The sequence below is a fragment of the Pristis pectinata genome, chromosome 13 (assembly GCF_009764475.1).
Source record: "Pristis pectinata isolate sPriPec2 chromosome 13, sPriPec2.1.pri, whole genome shotgun sequence".
Lineage (NCBI taxonomy): Eukaryota > Metazoa > Chordata > Chondrichthyes > Rhinopristiformes > Pristidae > Pristis > Pristis pectinata.
This window is the reverse complement of record NC_067417.1, coordinates 104,151-127,399: the sequence shown is the minus strand read 5'-3', so window position 1 is coordinate 127,399 and position 23,249 is coordinate 104,151. Positions and strand designations below refer to the sequence as shown.

At 43.4% G+C, this 23,249-nt stretch overlaps 1 protein-coding gene across 1 annotated transcript in view; it reads right to left on the bottom strand.

Annotated features, from left to right (window-relative positions):
* Positions 1-8,338: 8,338 nt before the first annotated feature.
* tat (tyrosine aminotransferase) overlaps positions 8,339-23,249 on the bottom strand; it is a 78,910-nt gene continuing 63,999 nt past the window's right edge. Inside the window, exons 10-12 of the mRNA XM_052028629.1 lie at positions 13,196-13,279; positions 12,998-13,096; positions 8,339-8,531 (exon numbers count right to left, since the gene is read on the bottom strand). Of these exons, the coding sequence (XP_051884589.1) occupies positions 8,382-8,531; positions 12,998-13,096; positions 13,196-13,279 (333 nt within the window). The 3' untranslated portion in view covers positions 8,339-8,381. The remainder of the gene's footprint in view (positions 8,532-12,997; positions 13,097-13,195; positions 13,280-23,249) is intronic.

The window sequence follows — 23,249 nt, the reverse complement described above, 5'->3', positions numbered from 1 at the left end:
ACACTAACAGCTGATGGGTGGATGAAATAATGAAAAGGCTAATTGAATGTTGGAGCTCACCCCAAGAAGTCTACATTTTCTGCAAGTTATTCTACATTTTTATACAGCTCTGGTCAAACCCCACAAGTAACAGGTAGGGATTAACTTTCATACCAATGTGGCTGTAAAATACTTTACACATTACAACAAATGCTTCTACCAATTTCTTATTGGTACACAGTGTCTGCTTACACTCACCTCTGGTGACAGGACTGAACTGTCAGAAAGGTGTCCCTGGAGATGGTGAAGACAAGACAAGAATTGAGGAAGATAAAGTATTAACTTGTTTATCATCTTTGAAAATGGATAAATGCCCAGGCCTGGATGACATGTCCCAGGTGGGTTAGAGGCAATGGTGGAAATCATATTTCTGCCCTCCCTGGCAACAGGGGTGATGCCAAAAGATTGGCAATCAACATTCTACCATTGTTTCAAAGAGAGGATGAAATAAACCCAGCAAATGCAAGACAGTTAATTTATTGTTGGTGTTGGACAAATTATTGGAACCCATTCTGAGGAGACAGGATAAACTTTCCTCTATAAAGGAACTGATTAATCATGGACAGTTCTCATGCATTTAAGAGAAGGGTGTGCCTGTCTAACTTGAATGAACTCTTTGAGGAGTTATAACAAGGTAGGGTACCACATTAGAGTTAATCCACATGGATTTTTTAGCAAGATTTCTAACAATGTCCCACATAGCAAGCTGGTTAAAAAAGTGAAAGCCTATGGGATCCAAGGGAAAGTTGCAAGTTGTCTCATTGACAGAAAAAAAGGATAAAGGTGATAGGTGTTATTTTGCGACTTGAAAGTTGTCACCAGTGAGAAACTACAGGGCTCAGCACTCAGTACCTTGCTTTTTGTCGTGTATATTTCATGCAATTAAAATGAGAGTGGGAAAGTTTAAAGGAGATGTGCGAGGCAAGTTTTTTTACACAGAGAGTGATGGGTGCCTGAAACATGCTTCTGGGGGTTTGGGGGGGGGGGGGGGTGCTTGAATGTGGTAGAAGCAGATATGATGGTGGCATTTAGGAAGCTTTTCATTGTGACAATATGCAAGGAATGGAGGGATATGGATCATGTACAGGCAGAGAGATATAGTTTAATTAAGCATTGTGTATGACACAGACGTCAGGGCCAAAGGGACTGTTCCTGTGTTGCATTGTTCTATGTTTTATGTTCTATATTTAAGTTTTAGGCATAAGTGCAGGGGATATGACAAAGATGTTTGCTGATGATAGAAAATTATCTGTCTGGTTGATTGAGGAGTAAAGCTTTAGACTGTAGCAAGATTCAGATGCTCTGGTCATTTGGGAAGAAAATAGCAATGGAATTTAATCGAGAGGAGTATGAGGCAACCCATTGAGGAAGTGCAAAGAGGCCAGGAGGCAAGAGCATATTGAATGGTGTGGAGGAACAAAGGAAGCTTGGATTAGATGTCCACAGATCCTTAAAGGCAGGAGATCATTTATATAGGTAAAACAGCAAATTGAATGCTTTCATTTCTTAGCTGAGTCTTGGAATAAAATATCAGGGAGCTTCCTCTCAAATTGCATATAGCGCAGGTCAGTCCATGAATTGAGTACTGTGCATACTTCTAGTCCTTGCACTGCAGCAAATATGTAATTACACTGGATAGGGTGCAGAGATTTACAAGGTGTTGCCAGGATTGGAATTGGAGGTATTCATACTTTTTTGACATAGGAAGCCAATCAGCCCATTGAGTCCATTCTGGCTCTCAGATCAATCTCATTTCTCTCTAATCTATGTCCTGTTGCAGGCTTTTGACCTGAAACATCAACAATTCCTTTCCTCCCACAGACAGTGGTCGACCCACTGAGTTCTTCCAGCAGGCCTTTTGTTGCTCCAGATTCCAGCATCTGCAGTCTCTTGTGTCTCTCTCTAATCTATTCTCTTTCATTCCCATCAACACCCACAGACTCTAGGGGTAACATATAGTCACCAACCAGCACCCAGCACCACTTGGGATGTGAAAAGAAACCAGAGCACCTGAGGAAGGTCTATGGAGACACAGGGAGAACACAGACAGCACTAGAAGTCATGATCAAACACAGGTCGCTGGATCTGTGGCAACAGTTACTGTGTATGTATACAGCTCTGGTTGCCACACCACAGGAAGTATGTGGTAACAATAGAGAGGGTGCAGAAGAAATTCTTCCAGATATTGTCTGGAATGTAAGGCTTAGTTATAAGGATAGTGGATAGGTTGGGTTTATTCTCACTGAAACGTAGGAGGCTGAGAGGTGATCATGTAGAGGTTTATGAGGAGTATAAATGGAAAAGATAATAAGAATTTTTTTTCCAGGACAAGGGAGTCTAGAACTAGAGGGCACAGGTTTAAGGTGAGAGGGGAGAAATTCAAAGGAAATCTGGAAATTTAAAGATTTCCAGATGGAGGATGATAAATATTTGGAATGAGCTGCCAGAGAAGGTGGTGTAGATACAATTGAAACATTTAAAAGGCATTACGCAGGTACTTAAATAGGAAAGGCATAACTGGATTCAGGCCTAATGTAGGGAAATGTGATTAAGGGTGGCATCAAGGTTGGCAAGGACAAATGGGCCCAAAGAGCCCATTTCTGTGCTGTACGTTTCTATGAACAGTGCCACCTACTACGTCATTGTGCTGCCCTGGGGAAATGCTATGAGAAAAGATTAAATAAATTAAGGATTGGAGCAGGAGAAGTCCTTTGCTACTGGATTGCGATTTGCTGAGGCTTCACATTTTATAATCTATACATGACTTAGAATGAAGACACCAAAGACATGGTGATGACAGGGTGCCAGGGTCCGGGATGTCTCTGATCGGGTCCACAGTATTCTTGATTGGGAGGGAGAACAGCCAGAAGTCGTGGTACATGTTGGTACCAACAACATAGGTGGGAAGAGGAATGAGGTCCTGAAAAGTGAGTTTGGGGAGCTAGGCAGAAGGCTGAAGAACAGGACCTCAAGGGTAGCAATCTCAGGATTGCTGCCAGTGCCACGTGATAATGAAGGTAAGGAGGAGATGGCAGATGAATGTGTGGCTGAGGAGTTGGTGCAGGAGGGAAGGTTTTAGATTTTTGGATCATTGGGATCTCTTCTGGGGAAGGTGGGACCCGTACAGAGAGGACGGGTTACACCTGAACCCAAGGGGGGCCGATATCCTTGCAGGCAGGTTTGCTAGGGTGGTTCGGGAGGGTTTAAACTAGTTTGCGAGGGGGATAGGAACCAGAAGGGTAGGTCAGAGGAAGAAGTGAATGTGGAAAAGTCATATCTAACATGTAGAGAGGCTTTTGAGGAAGGAGAAGCAGAGTACGGGTATAAAAGTAGAAAGATGGATGGGCTAAAGTGCAATTTATTTAAATGCAAGAAGTTTCAGGAATAAGGGTGATGAACTGAGATCTTGGATAAGTACATGGGACTATGATATTGTGGCTCTTCCAGAGACTTGGCTGTCACCAGGGCAGGAATGGATATTGAATATTCCTGGATTTCAGGTGTTTTAAAATGGAGGGGGGGGAAGAGGAGGAGGGGTGGCGTTACTGGTCAGGGATATTATTACAGCTGCAGAAAGAGTGGATAATGTAGCAGGATCCTCTCTAGATTCAGTATGGGTGGAAGTTAGGAACAAAAAAGGAGCAGTTACTCTACTGGGAGTATTCTATAGGCCCCCCTGGTAACAGCAGGGATACTGAGGAGCAGATTGGGAGGCAGATTTTGGAAAGGTGCAAGAATAACAGGGTTGTTATCATGGGAGACTTCAACTTCCCAAATATTGATTGGCACCTGCTTAGTGCCAAAGGTTTAGATGGGGCAGAGTTTGTTAAGTGTGTCCAGGACGGACTCCTGTCGCAGTATGTTGACAGGCCGACTAAAGAGAATGCCATATTAGATCTAGTTTTAGGTAATGAACCGGTTCAGGTGACAGATCTCTCAGTGGGTGAGCATTTGGGGGACAGTGACCACTGCTCCCTAACCTTTAGCATTGTCATGGACAAGGATAGGAGCAAAGAGGACAGGAAGATATTTAATTGGGGAAGGACAAATTATGAGGCTATCAGGCTAAAACTTGAGAGTGTAAATTGGGATGGACATTTTTGAGAGGGAAAATGTACTATGGAGATGTGGTCGTTGCTCAGTGATCTCTTGCAGGATGTTCGGATAAATTTGTCCCGGTGAGGCAGAGAAAGAATGGCAGGGGTGACAGGAACCATGGGGTGACAAGAGAGGTGGAACAACTAGTTAGGAGGAAGAAGGCGCAGTCATACGTAGGTGTAGGCAGCAAGGATCAGATATAGGGCTCTTGAGGACATATAGGTGTAGCAAGGAATGAACTTAAGAAATGGCTGAAGCGAGAGCAAAGAAGTGGACCAACGAAAAGGCCTTGGCGAGTAGGAGTTAAGGAAAATCCCAAGGGCTTTTTTCACGGTATATGAAGAGCAGAAGGATGACGAGAGTAAAAGTAGGACCAATTAGAGACAACATGTGAGAAGATGTTGCCTGGAAGCTGTGGAAGTGGGTGAGTCTCAATGAATACTTCTCTTCAGTATTCACCCAGGAGAGGGGCCTTGATGACGCTGAGGGCAGTGTTGGTAAGGTTAATGTTCTAGAGCATGTAGATAATCAAGGGAGAGGATGTATTGGAACTGTTAGAAAATATTACGACAGACAAGTCCCAGGGCCTGATGGAATATTCCCCAGGCTGCTCCGCAAGGCCAAGGGAGGAGATTGCTGAACTGTTGGCTAGGATCTTTGAAGTCCTCGTTGTCCACGGGAATGGTACCTGAGGATTGGAGGGCGAGCAACTTTTGCTCCCCTTATTCAAAATGGTAGTAGGGATGGTCCAGGGAATTACAGACCAATGAGCCTGACGTCTGTGGTGGGCAAGCTGTTGGAAAGAATTCTTAGAGATAGGATCTATGAGCATTTAGAGAATCATGGACTGATTAGGGACAGCCAGCATGGCTTTGTGAAGGGCAGATCATGTCTCACAAGCTTGATAGGGTTCTTTGAGGAGGTGACCAGGCAGATTGATGAGGGTGGTGCAATAGATGTGGTCTACATGGATTTTAGTAAGGCGTTTGACAAGGTTCCACATGGTAAGCTCCTTCAGAAGGTCAGAGGGGCATGGGATTCCAGGGAAGCTTGTCCGTGTGGATTCAGAATTGGCTTGCCTATAGAAGCAGAGGGTTGTGGTGGAGGGAGTGCATTCAGATTGGAGGGCTGTGACTAGTGGTGTCCCAACAGAGGGTCGGTTCTGGGACCTCTACTTTTCATGATATTTATTAATGGACTTGGATGTGGGGATAGAAGGGTGGGTTAGCACAGTTTGACAGATGGACACAAAGGTCGGTGGTGTTGTGGATAGTGTGGACGGGATTGTCGTAAGCTTGCAGAGGGATGTTGATAGGATGCAGAGCTGGGCTGAGAGGTGGCAGATGAAGTTCAATCCGGAGAAGTGAGGTGGTACACAAGGACAAACTCCCAAGGCGGAGTAACAAGGTTACATGGCAGGATTCTGGATAGTGTGAAGGAGCAGAGGGATCTGGGGGTTCATATCCACAGATCACTGAAAAGTTTCTCACAGGTAGATAGGGTAATTAAGAAAGCTTATGGGATGTTAGCTTTCATAAGTTGTGGGATCGAGTTTAAGAACCGCCGAGGTAATGATGCAGCTCTACAAACAACTCTGGTTAGACACACTTGGAGTACTGTGTCCAATGTCTGGTCACCTCATTATAGGAAGGATGTAGAAGCATTGGAAAAGGGGTCAGAGGAGATTTACCAGGATGCTGCCCTGGGATTTGAGAGTATGGGATTATGAGGAGACACTAAGGGAGCTAAGGGGGCTTTACTCTTTGGAGAGAATGAAGATGAGGGGAAAGATGATGAGGATATACAAAATATTAAGAGGAATAGATAGGGTGGACAGCCAGCGCCTCTTTCCTAAGGCACCAAAGCTCAATACAAGAGGGCATGGCTTTAAAGTAATGGGTGGGAAGTTCAAGGGAGATATCAGAGGGAGGTTTTTCACCCAGAGAGTGGTTTGTTCATGGAATGCGCTGCCTGGGGTAGTGGTGGAGGCAGATACATTGGTCAAGTTCAAGAGATTGTTAGATAAGCATATGGAGGAATTTAAAATAGGGGGATATCTGGGAGGAAGGGGTTAGATAGTCTTATGTGTGGTTTAAAGGTCGGCACAACATGGTGGGCCTAAGGGCCTGTATTGTGCTGTATTGTTCTATGGTTCTATGACACAAAAATAGCTAGTTGTTGTGGAGAGGTCATACGGAGACCACAAGGGGATATAGCTAGGTTAAATGAGTGGGCAAACGTCTTGCAAATGTAATATAATGTGAGAAAATGTAAAATTGTCCATTTTGGCAGAAAAAAAATAAAGAAACATACTATCTAAATAATAGGAGATTGGAAAAACTCTGGGATGCAGTGTGATCCAGGAGTCCTGGTACAGGATTCACAAGAGGCTTGTATGCAGGTATAGCAAATAATTAGGAAAGCTAACATAATGTTTTCACATTGCTAGAGGAATTGAATACCATAGTATGGAGAATCTGCTTTAGTTATATAGGACAGCAGTGAGACCACATCTGGAGTACATTGGTCCTGGTGTATTAGTCCCTTTATTTAAGGAGGAATGTTAACCCAGTGGAAGCAGTTTGGAGAAGGTTTAGTGGGCCAATATGTGGAAAGGGTATATTGTCTCATGGAAAAAGATGGGACAGGCTAGGCTTATATTCACTGGAGTTCATGTGAGTGAAAAGGGGGTTGATTGGAACTTATTCTGAGGGCCTTGATAAGGTAGGTGTGGGGAGGATGTTTCCTCTTGTGGGAGAATCTGGAACCATTGGCCACTGTTTTAGTGTATGAGGTCGTTCATTTAAAACAAATATTGTATCATTATTTTTTGAGGGTCTTGAGTCTTTGGAGCTCTCTTCTTTAAAGGGCAGTGGAAGCAGAGTCCTCGAATATTTTTCAGGCAGAGGTAGATTCCTGATAAGCAAGGTTTGAAAGGTTACCGTGGGTAGAAGGGGATGTGGAGTTGAGGTTATAATTTGATCAGCCATGGTCTTGTTAAATAGTGGAGCAGCCTTTGGGGCTGAGAATCCTACCCCTACTCCTAATTTGTATATGAGGGTCATAAGTAAATGGGTAGAAGGATTAGAGGGGAGAGGAGGAAAACATTTTTCACCAGAGGTTGGTAGGCATCTGGACCTCCCTGGCTGAAAGGATGATAATGGTTTTCCATTTGGAAAGTCATTGATGTGTATTTGAAGAGGCGTGACCTGCAGGGTGACAGACCCTGTAGTGGAAGGTGAAAAACCATTGGATAGGGATATGATGGGCTGAGTAGCTTGGAACTTCTAATTCTATGAAGGGTTAAATTATGAGGACAGGTCCTGTGAGCTTCTTTTGTGCTCCCTGAACTGTAGAAGATTAACAAGTGATTTGATTCAAGAGTGTGAGTGAAAGATTCATTTGGGTAGATGGAAACCTCTTCTGGTGGGAAGTCCAAAGTGGGCAGAACAAGAGTGCTTAACATTAAAATTTAGAACCAGAATATCTAGGGGTGACGTCAGGAAGTGTTTCTTGATGTTGGTCTGTGGAAACCTGAACCTTTTTTTATCCTTGAGGAACCCAATGGCATTTGCTCCATTGCTGAAATGTTCTTCTGCAGGAAAATAATTGATGCATCATAGCTGTTGCCTAGAATTTGAACTTAAATCATTGCCTTTTAATTCTACCCATGAGATCCCAGCAAGTTCTCAAACCAGTTGCTGCTTACAGATTGTATTGTTCCAAAAACAAAAAATTGAAGTTTTTAAGAGATCTGGCACCATTAACTATGAGGATGGGTTAGAGCAACCTTGTCTTCCATTCAGTGGATTTAATGATGTACGTGAAGAGAATATTGATGATTGTGCCAACTAGTCTACACAGTTCATTATTCATATTACTGTACTGATTCTCTGCTCCTTTTTGAACAGTTGTTCCAGCACAAAAGGGAGATTTCCAGAATATCCTTTGAAACAATTATTCACTATGAATTAAATGTGACATTATTAATTGTGTCAGCAATGAACCAAGATCTGGATCCAAGTGTTGGAAATTATGTTAAACTTAAATTCAGCTTAAATTCAGGGACCTGCCAGTTCATATCTAGGGTTACCCAACATGCTACAGATTAAATTTCATGTGAATTGCTATATATAAATAATAAATTAATTTTGTACAGTAATTTATAAATTACATTAAGATTGAATTAAATAGCAAAGACTGAAGCGCAGTCCCTAATTTAATAATATCCAGTAAACATATGATCACTTATCACATTCAATATCAGGTACACTGCAATGTTCTCGTGACTGGAAATGTTCCTCGCAGAATTCACGGATGCGGTTACATGCTTCCAACATTAAGTCTTCAGGAACAGTCACAACCACTCTGAAGAAGTTTGGATACTCAAAGCACTGCAGATAGAAGATGAAAAATTAAACATTCCAATTAAACATTCCTGCTGTTGCTGCTGGTCACTGGGACAAATGGAAGAGCTGACCACTTTTCCCAACAGTTTCCAATGTATCTGTAGATGTTGGTGCAGATATCAGAGAAACCTGAGGAAAGTTAACTCATATTGTTCTGAAATGGTCAATGTCAGCAGCCAATCCAGGAGCGAAATACCAGATAAATTCCTGGGACAAGAGGGTTGTCCTATCATGAACAACCCAAAAAGTTAAATGTCTGTTCTTTGGAGTTTAGAAGAATGGGGTTGAACTTATTGAAACACAAGATCTTAAGAGGGCATGAAAGATAGAACTGACATGTTTTTACTCCTGGGAGAGAATCAAATGAGGTGACAAGATTCAGGGGTGGTCACTTAAAACAGAGGTGTGTAGGAATTCTGTTTCACTGAGGGTATGGAATCTCTGGAATTCTCTTCTTCCAGAGGGTTGTAGAAGCTAGATTACAAGGAGTATTTTAAAGGGTAGGGTGAATCACAGAGTGATACAGCACGGAAACAGGCCCCTCAGCCCAACTCTTCCATGTAGACCAAGGTACCTTCCTGAGCTAGTCCCATTTGCATGCATTTAGCCTGTAAACTTTCCTATCCACGAACCTGTCCAAATCTCTTTTAAATATTGTAATTGTACCTGCCTCTACCACTTGGTCTGGCAGCTTGATCCATATACCCACCACCCTCTGTGTGAAAAACATACCACTCAAGTCCCCTCTAAATCTTTCCCCTGTTACCTTAAGCCAATAGAACCACAGAACCATAAAACAATACAGCAACAATGCCCTCTAGTTTTAGACTTCCCTACCTTGGGAAAATGACAGTGACCATCCACCTTATCTCTACCCCTCATGATTTTATAAACCTCCATAAGGTCACCTCTCAGCCTTCTTCACTCCAGGGAAAATGGTCCCAGCCCATCCAGCCCTTCCTTACAACTCAAGCCCACCAGTCCTGACAACTTCTTTGTGAATCTTTTCTGAGTCAGAAGCCGAGTCAAGACTTGTACAGCATGGAAAGAAGCCTTTAAGCCCAACAATCCATGCCAACCAAGATGTCTATCTGAGCTCATCCCATTTGCCTGCATTTGGCCCATATCCTTCTAAATCTTTTCTATCCATGTCCAAAAGTCTCTTAGAGTCTTTTCTACGGCTTCCTCTGGCAGCTCGTTCCATGTGAACCCTCAATGTGAAAAAAATGCCCTCCAGGTCCCTTTTAAATCGTTCCCCTCTCACCTTAAATCTATGACCTTTAGTACTGGATTCCCCTTCCCTGAGAAAAAGATGTGACCATCCACCTTACCTCTGCCCCCCATGAACTTATATACCTTTATAAGATTGCCACTCAGCCTCCTATGCTTCAGGGAAAAAAAAACCTCTACAGCCTCTTCTTGTAGTCCTGGTAAGCTCCTCATGAGTTTTTTCTGCACCTTTTCCATCTTAATTACATCCTTCCTATAGCTAGGTGACCAGAACTGTGCACAATCCTCCAAATGACCTGTACATTTGCAACATGATGTCCCAGCTCCTGTATTCAATGCCCTGACCGATAAAGGCAAGCGTGCCAAACATCTTCCTCGCCACCCTGTCTACCTGTGTCACTTTCAGGGAACCATGTACTTGTACCCCTCGGTCTCCTGTTCTACAACAGGGCTCTATCTTTACTGTGTCATTTCTGCTCTGGTTTAACTTCCCAAAATTCATCACTTTGCACTTATCTGGAGTTAAATTCTATCTGCATTTTTGAAAGATTGAGGAATTAAGGGCTACGGGGAACTGGTTTGAAGAGGAGTTGAGGCATAGGGTAGATCAACCATAATCACTGAATAGCAGGGTAGGCTGGAGGGATCAGTTGGCCGTCTCCTATTACCACAGTCTGGCCATTGTAGTTAAAGAACTATCAAGTCCTCTGGGAGAAGGTGTGCAGGAGATCCCATTCAGCACTCAGATCCACAGTGGAATGATGTATGGGCCATACCAGATCAGGAGGGGAAATCCGACACAATCTACTTCTGGCATAGATAGCAAGCCCGTTAAAAATGTGGCAATGCAGTATGTTAGACTTAGTCATAATGACAATAGAATACATAGCCTGCACGGAAATTAATTCATGAAAGTCCTTCTTTGCTTTAAATTTCTCATTCCCCATCACGCTTGTAGATATAATATGCGGCTTACTGACATCTCAAGACTACCAGTAGATGATGTGTGATAGACAGCTATCCAGTCTGATGTCCCCGCACAACTCAAGTAATACTGTTAAACCTGCACACCTCATTGTAACATACTGATATAATGCATACCCCTCACTGTTACACTCTGGTACGTACTGCAGCATCTATGTAACATGCAGGTATATCCCACACCTCCAATTTGTAATTCTAATATACAAAGCACCCCCTTATTGCAATGCTCTGATATACCCCATTCCCTTTATCCATCAAAGTAACACAGAAGAACCTACATCTCTCAGTGTAGTACACAGTACACTGATACATCCTGTAAGCACAATGAAATGCCACACTCCAGTCAAATGTAAAGGGATAGTACACAGTTAATGGCAGAACCCTTAACAGTGCTAATGCTGTACAGAGGGATCTTGGGGTCCAAGTCCATAGCTCCCTGAAAGTGGCTCCACAGGTTGATAGTGTGGTAAAGAAGGTGTATAGCACAGAGAAACAAAAGACTGCAGATACTGGAATCTATTGAAAGAACAACAAGATGCTGGAGGAACTCAGGAAGGAAAGACCACCCCCTCCCCCAACTTGCCTTCTCTTTTCTTCCCTTTCCTAGCCTCTCTCTCCTTTTGCTCCTCGCCATTTTTTTCTCTCTCCTTTTCCTCTCTCCCCTCCCCCCATTCTACCTCCCCCCCATACCTTTGACCCATCCCCTGGTGGATCTGCTCTCCCCTCCTCCCCTGCATCTGCCTATCACTATCTCTTACCTGCATTTACCTATCACCGCCTTGTGCCCACCCCTCTCCCCTCTTTTGTCCACCTATCACTGCTCTGGTTTTTCCCCCTATATATAGACTTCCCCTTTTCCTATCTTCAGTCCTAAGGAAGGGTCTTGACCCGAAACGTTGACTGTTTTTCTCTATGGATGCTGCCTGGCCTGCTGAGTTCCTCCAGCATCTTGTTTTTTATTCATCAGGTGTATGGCATGCTTGCCTTTATTAGTCAAGGCATTGAGTTCAAGTGTCAGGAAGTTATGTCGGAGCTTTATAAAACACTGGTTAGGCCGCATCTGGAGTATTGATTTCAATTCTGATCGCCCCATTACAGGAAGGATGTAATTTGACATTTCCACCCTATCTACATCAGGGTGGAAATGTCAAATACCAGAGGGCATGAGGTTAAGATGGGAGGGGGAAAGTTTAAAGGAGCTGTGCGGGCCAAGCTGATACTCTCTAATCCAGGCAGCATCCTGGCAAACCTCTTCTGCAACCTCTTCAAAGCCTCCACATCCTTCCTGTTAAAGGAAAGATGTTATTAAACTAGAAAGAATGCAGAGAAGATTTACCAGGATGTTACCTGGACTTGGGGGCCTAAGTTACAAGGAGAGGTTGCTTGGACTAGGACTTTATTCCCTGGAACGTAGGAGATTGAGGGGTGACCTGATAGAGATCACGAGGGGCAAGACAGGGTGAAAGCACATAGTCTTTTTTTCCAGGGAGGAGTTGCTAAAAACAAAAGGGCATAGGTTTAACCATCAGAGGCAAGAGGTTTAAAAGGGACATCAGGGCAGCTTCTTTATGCAAAGAGTGTGTGTACTTGGAAGGAGCTGCCAGAAATAGTGGTTGAGGCAGGCACATTAGCAACATTTAAAAACCATCTAGATAGGTACATGGATAGGAGAGGTTTAGAGGGCTATGGGCCAAATGTGGGCAGATGGGACTAGCTCACTGGGCAACACATTCGGCATGGACGAGTTGGGCCGAAGGGGGCTGTTTCCATGTTGTAAGACTCTATGACTCCTTCCACTAAGCCAATCTTGTATCCAATTGGCTAGTTAACTCTGGGTCCCATGTTATCTAACCTTCTGGACCAGCACACCATGCGGAACTTTGTCAAAGGCTTTGCTAAAGTCCATGTAGACAACCCCTACCACCTGCCCTCGTCAATCCTAAATAGGTGGGAACATGATGGTTGGCAAGGACGAGGTGAGTCAAAGGGCCTGTTTCTATGCTATATTACCCCCGATAACTGTAAAAAAAAAATGACTGAACTGGTCTTGGGGCATCCTGTCCTTGTGGTTGTGCAGGCATCAGAGTGAATGCCAGTGGTGGCCTGATCTGAGCATCAAATTAACCCCTCTATTGCACTGGGAGATCACTATATCCTGGGCCTAATGTGTCCCTTAGCCTCAGTGCCGAATTAGTTACTTGACCGAGTTTGGGAGCCAGTACATGAAAATGATTTACCGTGGCTGGAAGGCAAAAAACTGACTGCTCTGTAATCAAACGTTCCGTAAAGTCAATGTCACTTTCGAATTCAGGAAAATCATCTATGTCAATACCAACCTAGAAACAAAGCAAAGAGTAAAAAAGATTGAAGACACTGAGTAAAGCAACAATGAAGTTTCATTAGGTCTGCTTGATATAGAAATTGATCCAACTCACCATCATGTACATCGTCCCACAGGCTCTGATTGGTCTTAAGCCAGGAACCATTGCAAGAGCATTGAAACACAGGTCGGTATTGGACTGAGGAAAGCAAAGAGAATTACTCCCACTTGAATCAACATCCAGTAATCACTTTCCTTCTTTAAAATATTCATGCCTCAATTGATAATGGGCACTTGAAGGAAAACTCAGGCTAAGCCATCATTCTGAAATACCTTTGGCACAATTCTGTCCCTACAGATTCCTGCTTTGTTTGGAGTGAGTAAGTTTTCCCTCTCACTCCAGCAATCTGTCATTCAGGCTGCTCATGTCAGCAATATGTACTGGCACTATCAGCTTGCACTTCCCCAGTCTGTTCCCTCTCACTCCACGATCTTTGACTGTTTCCTTTCACTCATAGAGTAATACAGCACTTTAGCCCAACTCGTCCATGCTGATCAAGATGCCCATCTAAGCTAGTCCCATTTGCCTGTGTTTGGCCCATATCCTTCTAAGCTTTTCAATCCATGTACCTGTCCAAGTGTCTCTTAAATGTTGTTATTGTTCCTGCCTCAACCACTTCCTCTGGCAGTTTGTTTAATATACTGTATGTACCATCCTCTAGGTGAAAAAGTTGCCCCTCAAGCTCCTATTAAATCTCTCCCCTCTCATCTTAAATCTCCCCTCTCGTTCTTTATTCCCCAAAGGTGAACTCTTGACCTCACCATCTAACTCGTTATGGACTTGCACCTTATTGTCTGCCTGAGTTGCACTTTCTCTGTAACTGTAACACTTAATTCTGCATTCAGTTATTGTTTTTCCCTTGTACTACTTCAATGCACTGATATAATGAAATTATCTGTATTCATTGAATGAAAAACAAAGTTTTTCACTGTATCTCGGTACATGTGACAATCATAAACCAATTTACCAAAATAATTTACATGGGGAAAAGACTGTGTGCATTCACCCTATTTATACACCTCTAGAAGATCACTCCTCATTCTCCTGCGCTCCAAGGAATAAGGTAATAGCCTGCCCAATCTTTCCTTGTTATCCAGTCCCTGGAGTCCTGGCAATACTTTTCTGCACTCTTTCTAGCTTCTATTTACTTCCTTTCTCTCTCTCTCTCTCTCTCACTCTCACTCTCACTCTCACTCTTTCACACTCTCACTCTTTCACACTCTCACTCTCTCACACTCTCTCTCTCTCTCTCTCACTCTCACTCTCTCTCTCCCCTCATGCCAGGCTGGTCTTACTCTCTTATAAGAACCAGATGCAGGAGTTAATCAATTGGCCTCTTAATCCTGCTCTGCCATCCAATAATATCACAGCTTTTCTGACCTAGGCTTCAACCCCACTTTCCCACCCTCTACTCATACTCCTTAATTCAAGATTAAGATGCTTGGGATCTATGGTGACTTGGTAGATCTGATTCAAGATTAGCTTGGCCATAGAAGTCAGAGGATAGTGGTGGAGGGGTGTTATTGTGACCAGCGGTGTTCCACAGGGATGGGTGCTGGAACCTCTTTGTTTGTGATATATGTAAATGATTTGGACAAAAATGTAGATGGGCTGATTAGTAAGTTTGCAGATGACACACAAATTAGTGAGTTGTTGTCAAAGGATACAGCAAGATATTGATCACTTGTCAATATGGGCAGAGAAATGGCAGATGGAGTTTAATCTGGACAAGTGTGGGCTGTTGCACTTTGGGAGGTCAAAGGGAAGGGGAAAGTATACAATAAATGTCAGGACCCTTAGGAGCATTGATGTACTGAATGATCTTGGGATCCAAGTCTATAGCTCCCTGAAAGTAGAAACACAAGTAGTAGGGTGGTAAAGAAGGCATATGGCATGCTTGCCTTCATTGATCAGGACACTGAGTTTAAGGATCAGCTTGTAGCTGTATGAAACTTTGGGTAGATTCCATTTGGAGTATTGTGTGCAGTTCTGGTCACTGCATTAAAGGAAGCTTTGGAGAGGGTACAGAAGAGGTTCAATAGGATGTTGTTTGGATTAGGAGAGCTTGGAAAAACTTGGATTGTTTTCACTAGAACATCAGAGGCTGAGGAGAGACCTGATTGAGGTTTATAAAATTATGAGACACATCGATAGGATAGATAGAGACATTTTCCCAGGGTAGAAATATGACAGTGCTAAAGGGCATAGTTTTGAGGTGAGTTTTAAGGTGTATCTACACATACATCTGGACCAAGAGGATAACTGGGGGAGGGTAGGACCGCTCAAGGATAAAGGAGGAAACTTGTGCTTAGAAGCGGAGGATTTGGGTGAGATCCTAAATACTTTGTGTAGGTATTTCCTGAGGAGAAGGATGTAGAGAATGGTGAGATCAGAGTGAAGCATGCTGAAATGCTAGGGTATTTAGAGATTAGGAAGAAGGTAGTGTAAGGTCTCGTGAAAAACATTAAGGTGGATAAGTCCTCAGGGCTGATGGGATATACCCCAGGTTATTTAGAGAGGCGAGAGATGAGGTTGCTGGGGAGAAGACCAAGTTCTTTGTATCTTCGCTAGCCACAGGTGTAGTGTTAGAGGACTGGTGGGTAGCTAATGTTATTCCTTTGTTCAAGGAGAGATATAGGGATAATCCTGGAAATTATAGACCAGCAAGTCTCACACCAGTGATAGGGAAATTAATGGAGAAGATTCTTAGGAATAGGATTTATGAGCATTTGAAGCATGGTCTAACTAGGGACAATCAGCGGGGCTTTGTGTAGGGTAGGTCATATCTGACTCTGATTAAGTTTTTCGAGGAGGTGACAAAGGTGACTGATGACAGTAGAACAGGATATATGGATTTTAGTAAGGCATGTGACAAGGTCCTGAATGGTAGGCTCATCCAGAAAATTAGGATACAAGGGATCCACCGTGACTTGGCTGATTGGATCCAAAATTGGCTTGCTCATAGAAGACATAGAAGGTGGATGGGTCTTATTCTGGATGGATGTGTGTGACTAGTTGTGTTCTGAAGGGATCTGTACTAGGACCTCTATTTATATGTAAATGATTTGGAATGAAAATGTGGAAGGGTGGGTGAGTAAGTTTGCAGATAATACAAAGATTGGTGGTATTGTGAATTGCATGGAAGATTGCCAAAGGATACAGCGAGATATAGTTGCAGGTATGGGCAGAGAAGTGGTAGATAGAGGTGCTGCACTTTGGGAGATCCAATATAAAAGGAGAGAGTACACAGTTAATGGCAGGATCCTTAACAGCGTTGATGAGCAGAGGGATCTTGGGGTCCAGGTATATGGCTCTCTAAAAGTGACCGCACGGGTTGATAGGGTGGTAAAGAAGGCACATGGCATGCTTGCCTTCATTATTCAAGGCACTGAGTTCAAAAGCCAGGAAGTTATGTTATAGCTTTATAAAACTCTCGTTAGGATGCATTTGGAGTATTGCGTTGAATTCTGGTCACATTATTGGAAGGATGTTGAGGCTTTGTAGAGGGTTTGGAGGAAGTTTACCAGGATGCTGCCTGGTTTGGAGGGTATGTGCTAAGAGGAGAGGTTGGACAAGCTCAGGCTACTTTCTCTACAGTGGCGGAGGCTGAGGGGAGATTTGATAGAAGTTTATAAAATTATGTGAGGCATAGATAGAGTAGCCAGCCAGTATCTTTTTCCCAGGATTGAAATGTCTAGTACTAGAGGGCATGTATTTAAGATGAGAGGGGGAAAAGTACAAATGAGATGTGAGGGACAAGTTTTTTTAGAAACATAGAACATAGAAAAACCTACAGCACAATTCAGGCCCTTCGGCTCACAAAGCTGTGCTGAACATGTCCCTACCCTAGAAATTACTAGGCTTACCCATAGCCCTCTATTTTTCTCATCTCCATGTACTTATCCAACAGTCTCTTGAAAGATCCTATCGTATCCGCCTCCACCACCACTGCCGGCAGCCCATTCCACACACTCACCACTCTCTGAGTAAAAAACTTACCCCTGACATCTCCCCTATACCTACTCCCCAGCACCTTAAACCTATGTCCTCTTGTGGCCACCGTTTCAGCCCTGGGGAAAAGCCTCTGACTATCCACCCGATCAATGCCTCTCATCATCTTATATACCTCTCATCATCTTATATACTTTTGTTTACACAAGAGAATGGTGGGGTTCTGGAATGCACTGCCGGGGTGGTGGTAGAGGCAGATAGCAGGAGAGCATTTAAGACTCTTAGATGGGCACATGAATATGCAGAAAAGGGAGGGATATAGTCAATGTGCAGGGTAGGGGGATTAGATTAATTACGAGTTATTGTCAGTTCGGCACAACAACAGTCCCGTACTGCACTGTTCTATGAGAGAGAGGCAAAGTTTAAAGGAGATATGTAGGTAGAACACTACAGCAGAGGACAGGCCTTTTGGCCCACCATGTCTGTGCCAGCCACGATGCCAATATAAACTAAGCCTGTCTGCCTGCACATGGTCCGTATCCCTCTATTCCCCGCCTGTTCATGTGTCTGTATGACACGTGATAGCAATGCCTCTTAACTATTGCTATCCACCCTGTGAAAAAGACTGTTTCCCCTATCTATGCCTCTCATTATTTTATAAAATGCAATTAAGCTGCCCCTCAGCTTCTGACAGTCCAGAAAAAAAAACAATTCAAGTTTGCCCAACCTCTCCTTATAGCTAATACATTCCAATCCAGGAAACACCCGAGTGAACCTTTCCTGTACCCTCTCCAATACCTTAACATCGGTGACCAGAACTCCATATGTGGCCAAACCAAAGTTTTATGCAGCTGAACATGATTTGCCAAGTTTTATACTCAATGCCCTAGTGATGAAGGCAAGCACGCTGAACACCTTCTCAACCACCCTATCCATTTGTATTGCCACTGTCAGAGAGCTATGCACTTACACCCCAAGATCCCTCTGTACCTCAATCCTCCCAAGTGTCCTGCCATTTACTGTACATTTTCCTCTTATATTTGACCTCCCAAAATGCACCACTTTACACTTATCCAGATTAAACTCTGTCATTTCTCTCTCCATATTTCCAACTGATCTATAAACTGCTGTATCCTTTGTCAATCTTCCTCACTATCCACAACTCTGCCAATTTTTGTTACCTCTTCAAAGAATTTAATCAAATTGGTCAGACAGAACCTACCTTTGACAAAGCCATGTTGGTTGACTCTGATTAGTCCCTGCCTTTCCAGTGATCATTAATCCTCTCCCTCATATTTTCTTCCAATATCTTCCTTACTGATGTTAGGCTCATAGGTCTAGAGTTACCAAAATTTTCTCAGCTGCCTTTCTTGCTGTCCTCCAGTCATTTGGTACCTCACGTGTGTCTAGCGAAGACTTAAAAATCTCAACCAGAGCCCATATAATCTTTGCTCTTGCCTCCCACAGCAGCCTGGGATAAATCCCATCCAGTCCTGTGGATTTATCCATTTTCAAGCCTGCAAGGCATCAAGTACCTCCTCTTTATTTATGGGGACTTGCACAAGACTTTCACCTACCTCTTCAATGAATTCTCCATCTACAAAGTCCATTTCCTTTGTGAACACTAATAAAACTTATTCTTTTCGGACCTCACCCTTCCCTTCTGGCTCCACGCACAGATTGACCCTATCATCCCCAATGGGCACTCTTCCCTGTTTATTCTTTTGCCATTAATACACTTATAAAACACCTTTAGATTTACCTTAATCCGGTCTGCCAGTGATTTCTTGTGAATCCTCTATACCTTCGTAATTTCCTTTTTAAGTGCATCCTTACACTTTTTATACTCATGACAGACCTCTCCTGTCAATAGTTCCCTATACCCATCATATGCTTCTTTTTTATCTTTATACAACCCTCAATATCCAGGGTTCCTTATACTTGTTACTCCTGGAACATGATGACCCTGGAACTATTGAAGAACATTAGGATAGATAAGTCACCGAGGCCCGATGGGATATATCTAAGGTTTTTAAGAGAAGCAAGAGAAGAGATTGCTGTTCCTGTCTCTAAGAATCTTCTCCAGTAATTTGCCCACCACTGAAGTAAGACTCACTGATCTGTAATTCCCAGGGTTATTCCTACTCCCTTTCTTGAACAAAGGAACAACATTTGCCACCCTCCAATCATCTGGCACTTCTCCAGTGGCCAGTGAGGATGCAAAGAGCATCGCCAAAGGTGCAGCAATCTCTTCACTCACTTCCCGTAATAACCTTGAATGTAAGGCATTTGATAAGGTTTCTCATGGAAGGCTTATTCAGAAAGTCAGGAAGCATGGGATCCAGGGAAACTTGGCTGTGTGGATTCAGAATTGACTCGCCCATAGATGGTGGTTGTAGATGGAGTATATTCTACCTGGAGGTTGGTGATCAGTGGGGTTCTGCAGGGATGTGTTCTGGGACCCCTGTTCTTTATGATTTTTATAAATAACTTGGATGAGGATGTGGAAGGGTGGGTTAGTAAGTTTGCAGATGACATGAAGGTTGGTGGTGTTGTAGATAGTGTAGAAGGTTGCTGTAGGTTACAACAGGACATTGATAGGATGCAGAGCTGGGCTGAGAAGTGACAGATGGAGTTCAACCCAGACTAATGTGAAGTGATACACTTTGGATGATCAAATTTGAAGGCAGAATACAAGGTTAATGGCAGGACTGTTAGCAGTGTGGAGGAACAGAGGGATCTTGGAGTCCACACAGATGATTGCTGCGCAGGTTGATAGGCTTGTTAAAAAGGTGTATGGTGTGTTGGCCTTCATTAGTCGGGGTACTGAGTTCAAGAGCCTTGAGGTAATGTTGCAGCTCTATAAAACTGGTTAGACCACACTTGGAGTATTTTGTTTAGTTCTGGTCGCTTCATTATAGGAAGGATGTGGAAGCTTTAGAGAGGGTGCAGAGGAGATTTACCAGGATGCTGCCTGGATTGGAGAGTATGAGGATAGGTTGTGTGAGCTAGGGCTTTTCCCTTTGGAGAGAAAGAGGATGACCGGTGATTTGACAGAGGTGCACAGGATGATAAGAGGCATAGATCGAGTGGTCAGTCAGAGACTTTTTCCTATGGTGAAAATGGCTAACGTGAGGGGGCTTAATTTTAAGGTGACTGGAGAAGGGTATGGGGGAATGTCAGAGGTAAGTTTTTTTACACAGAGAGTGGTGGGTGCGTGGAATGCACTGCTGGCAGAGGTGGTGGAGGCAGATACATTGGGAACATTTAAGAGACTCTTAGATAGACACATGGATGATAGAGAAATGGAGGGCTATGTGGGAGGGATGGGTTAGATAGATCTTAGAGCAGGATAAAGTGTTGGCACAATATCATGGGCCGAAGGGCCTGTTTTGTGCTGTAATGTTCCATGGTCTATCTCTGTTTTTCAATCTCCTGTTGACTGTTGGGTGGTGTGTAATACAACCCTAGCAAAGCAATGACACCATTTTTGTTTTGAATCTCTGCTTATATAGCCTTGTTTGAGTAGCCTTCTGGGAAATCCTCGGTCAATATTGAAGTAAAGCAATCTTTAAATGAAAGTTTTCCCTGAAATTGGCATCACAGGTAGACAGAGTGAAGGCAGCATCTGGCGTGCTAGACTTCATCAGTCAGAGCATTGAGTATAGGAGTTGGGACGTTATGTTGCAGTTGCACAAGACATTTGTGATGTCACACTTGGAGTATTATGTACAGTTCTGGTAACCCTGTTATAGGAAAGATGGCATTATGCTGGAAAGAATGCAAAGAAGATTTAAGAGAATGTTGCCAGGAGCTGAGGGCCTGAGTTATTGGAAGAAGCTGGGCATGCTAAGACTTTATTCCTTGGACCGTAGGAGAACTGAGGGGTGACCTTATAGAGGTACTGTATATAAAATCATGAGGGGTATAGATAAGGTAAATGCACACAGTTTTTTTCCCAGGGAAAGGGAATCAAAAACTGGAGGGCATAGGTTTAAGGTACAGGAAAAAGATTTAAAGGGGACCTGACCAGTAACTTCTTCAGGCAGAGGGTGGTCTGCTTATGGAATGAGCTGCCAGAGAAAGTGGTCGAGGCAGGAGCAATAGCAACATTTGAGATATTTGGACAGGTACATGCATAGAAAAGGTTTGGAGGGATATAGGCCAAATGCGGTCAAATGGGACTAGCTTAGATGGGCATCTTGGTCGGCATGGAGGAGTTGGGCTGAAGGGCTTGTTTCCATACTGTTTTACTCTTTGATCTCCTCCTGGTTTACTCCCCACCGCCCCCCCCCATGTCACCTGAAAATTCTATACCCTGAGTTGCCACTTCGTTCAACTGTGTCTCACTGATGGCAACAATATTGTAGACCCCTGTGTTAATTAAAGCTTTGAGTTCATGTATTTTACTAAGTGATACTCCTTACATTAAAATAGATGCAATTTAACTTTGAATTCCCTTAATGTTCACTTACTCACTTGTTCTGCCTATTAGACTTACTATTTCTCCTCGAGGTGCATGAACCTAGAGTGGTATGTTCTCCAAGAAGAGGCAGAGAGGCTTCATGAGGATTTAGACAGGTTAAGTGAAATGGAGAAGGATGTGGCAGACGGAACAGAATGTGTAAGAAAATGAGGTCATCCACTTTGGTAGAGAAAAAGACATTTTTTTAATAATGAGAGATGGAAAGGTGGTGTTCTGGAGGGATCTGAGTGTCATGGTACATTAATCACTGAATTAATGAGCAGGTACAGCAAACAATGGAGAATGTTGGCCTTTAGAACATAGAACATAGAACACCACAGCACAGTACAGGCCCTTCGGCCCACAATGTTGTGCCAACATTTTATCCTGCTCTAAGATCTATCTACCCCTTCCCTCCCACATCGCCCCCTATTTTTCTATCATTCATGTGTTTATCTAAGAGTCTCTTAAATGTCCCTAATGTATCTGCCCCCATAACCTCTGTCGGCAATGTGTTCCACACACCCACCACTCTGTGCAAATAAGTTACCCCTGACATCCCCCTTATACCTTCCTCCAAACCTTAAAATTATGTCCCCTCATGTTAGCCATTGTCGCCCTGGGAAAAAGTCTCTGACTGTCCACTCGATCTATGCCTCTTATCATCTTCTACACCTCTATCAAGTCACCTCTCATCCTCCTTCTCTCCAAAGAGAAAAGCCCTAGCTCGCTCAACCTATCCTCATAAGACATGCTCTCCAATACAGGCAACATCCTGGTAAATCTGCTCTGCACCCTCTCTAAAGCTTCCACATCTTTTCTATAATGAGGCAACCAGAACTGAACACAATACTCCAAGTGTGGTCTGACCAGAGTTCTATAGAGCTGCAACATCACCTTGCCACTCTTGAACTCAACACCCCAATTAACAAAGGCCAACACTCCATACACCTTCTTAACAACCCTATCGACCTGCGTGGCAACCTTTAGGGATCTATGGACGTGGACCCCAAGAACCCTCTGTTCCTCCACACTGCTAAGAGTCCTGCCATTAACCTTGTATTCTGCCTTCAAATTCGATCTCCCAAAGTGTATCACTTCACACTTATCTGGGTTGAACTCCATCTGCCACTTCTCAGCCCAGCTCTGCATTCTATCAATATCCTGTTGTAATCTACAGCAACCTTCTACACTATCCACAACACCACCAACCTTTGTATCATCTTTATTGTGAGAGGATTTGAGTACAATAGTAGAGGCATCCTGTTCTCATTATATTGAACTCACGTGATACTACATCTGGTGTTCCTACATGAGGAAGAATAAACATGATATAGGGAGTGCAGCAAAGGTTCACCAGATTGATTGCTGGGTTGGCTGGTTTATTTTATGAAGGGAGATGAAGCATTTGAGGCCTATACTCTTGAGCTTTGAAGAATGAGAGGTCATCTCATTGAAATGCACAGAATTTTGAAGGAACTTGCAAGGGTACATGTGGAGTAGATATTTGTCCTGGTTGGTTTGCCCAGAAACAGAGGTCACGGTCTCAAAATAAAGGATCTGCCATTCAGGATTAAAGCAAGAAGAAATGCCTTCACCCATTCTTTGGAATTACCTATCTCCAAGGACTGTGGAAGTGGATCAGGGGGTCTATTCAGGACAGAGATCAATAGATTTTTAGATATTAATGAA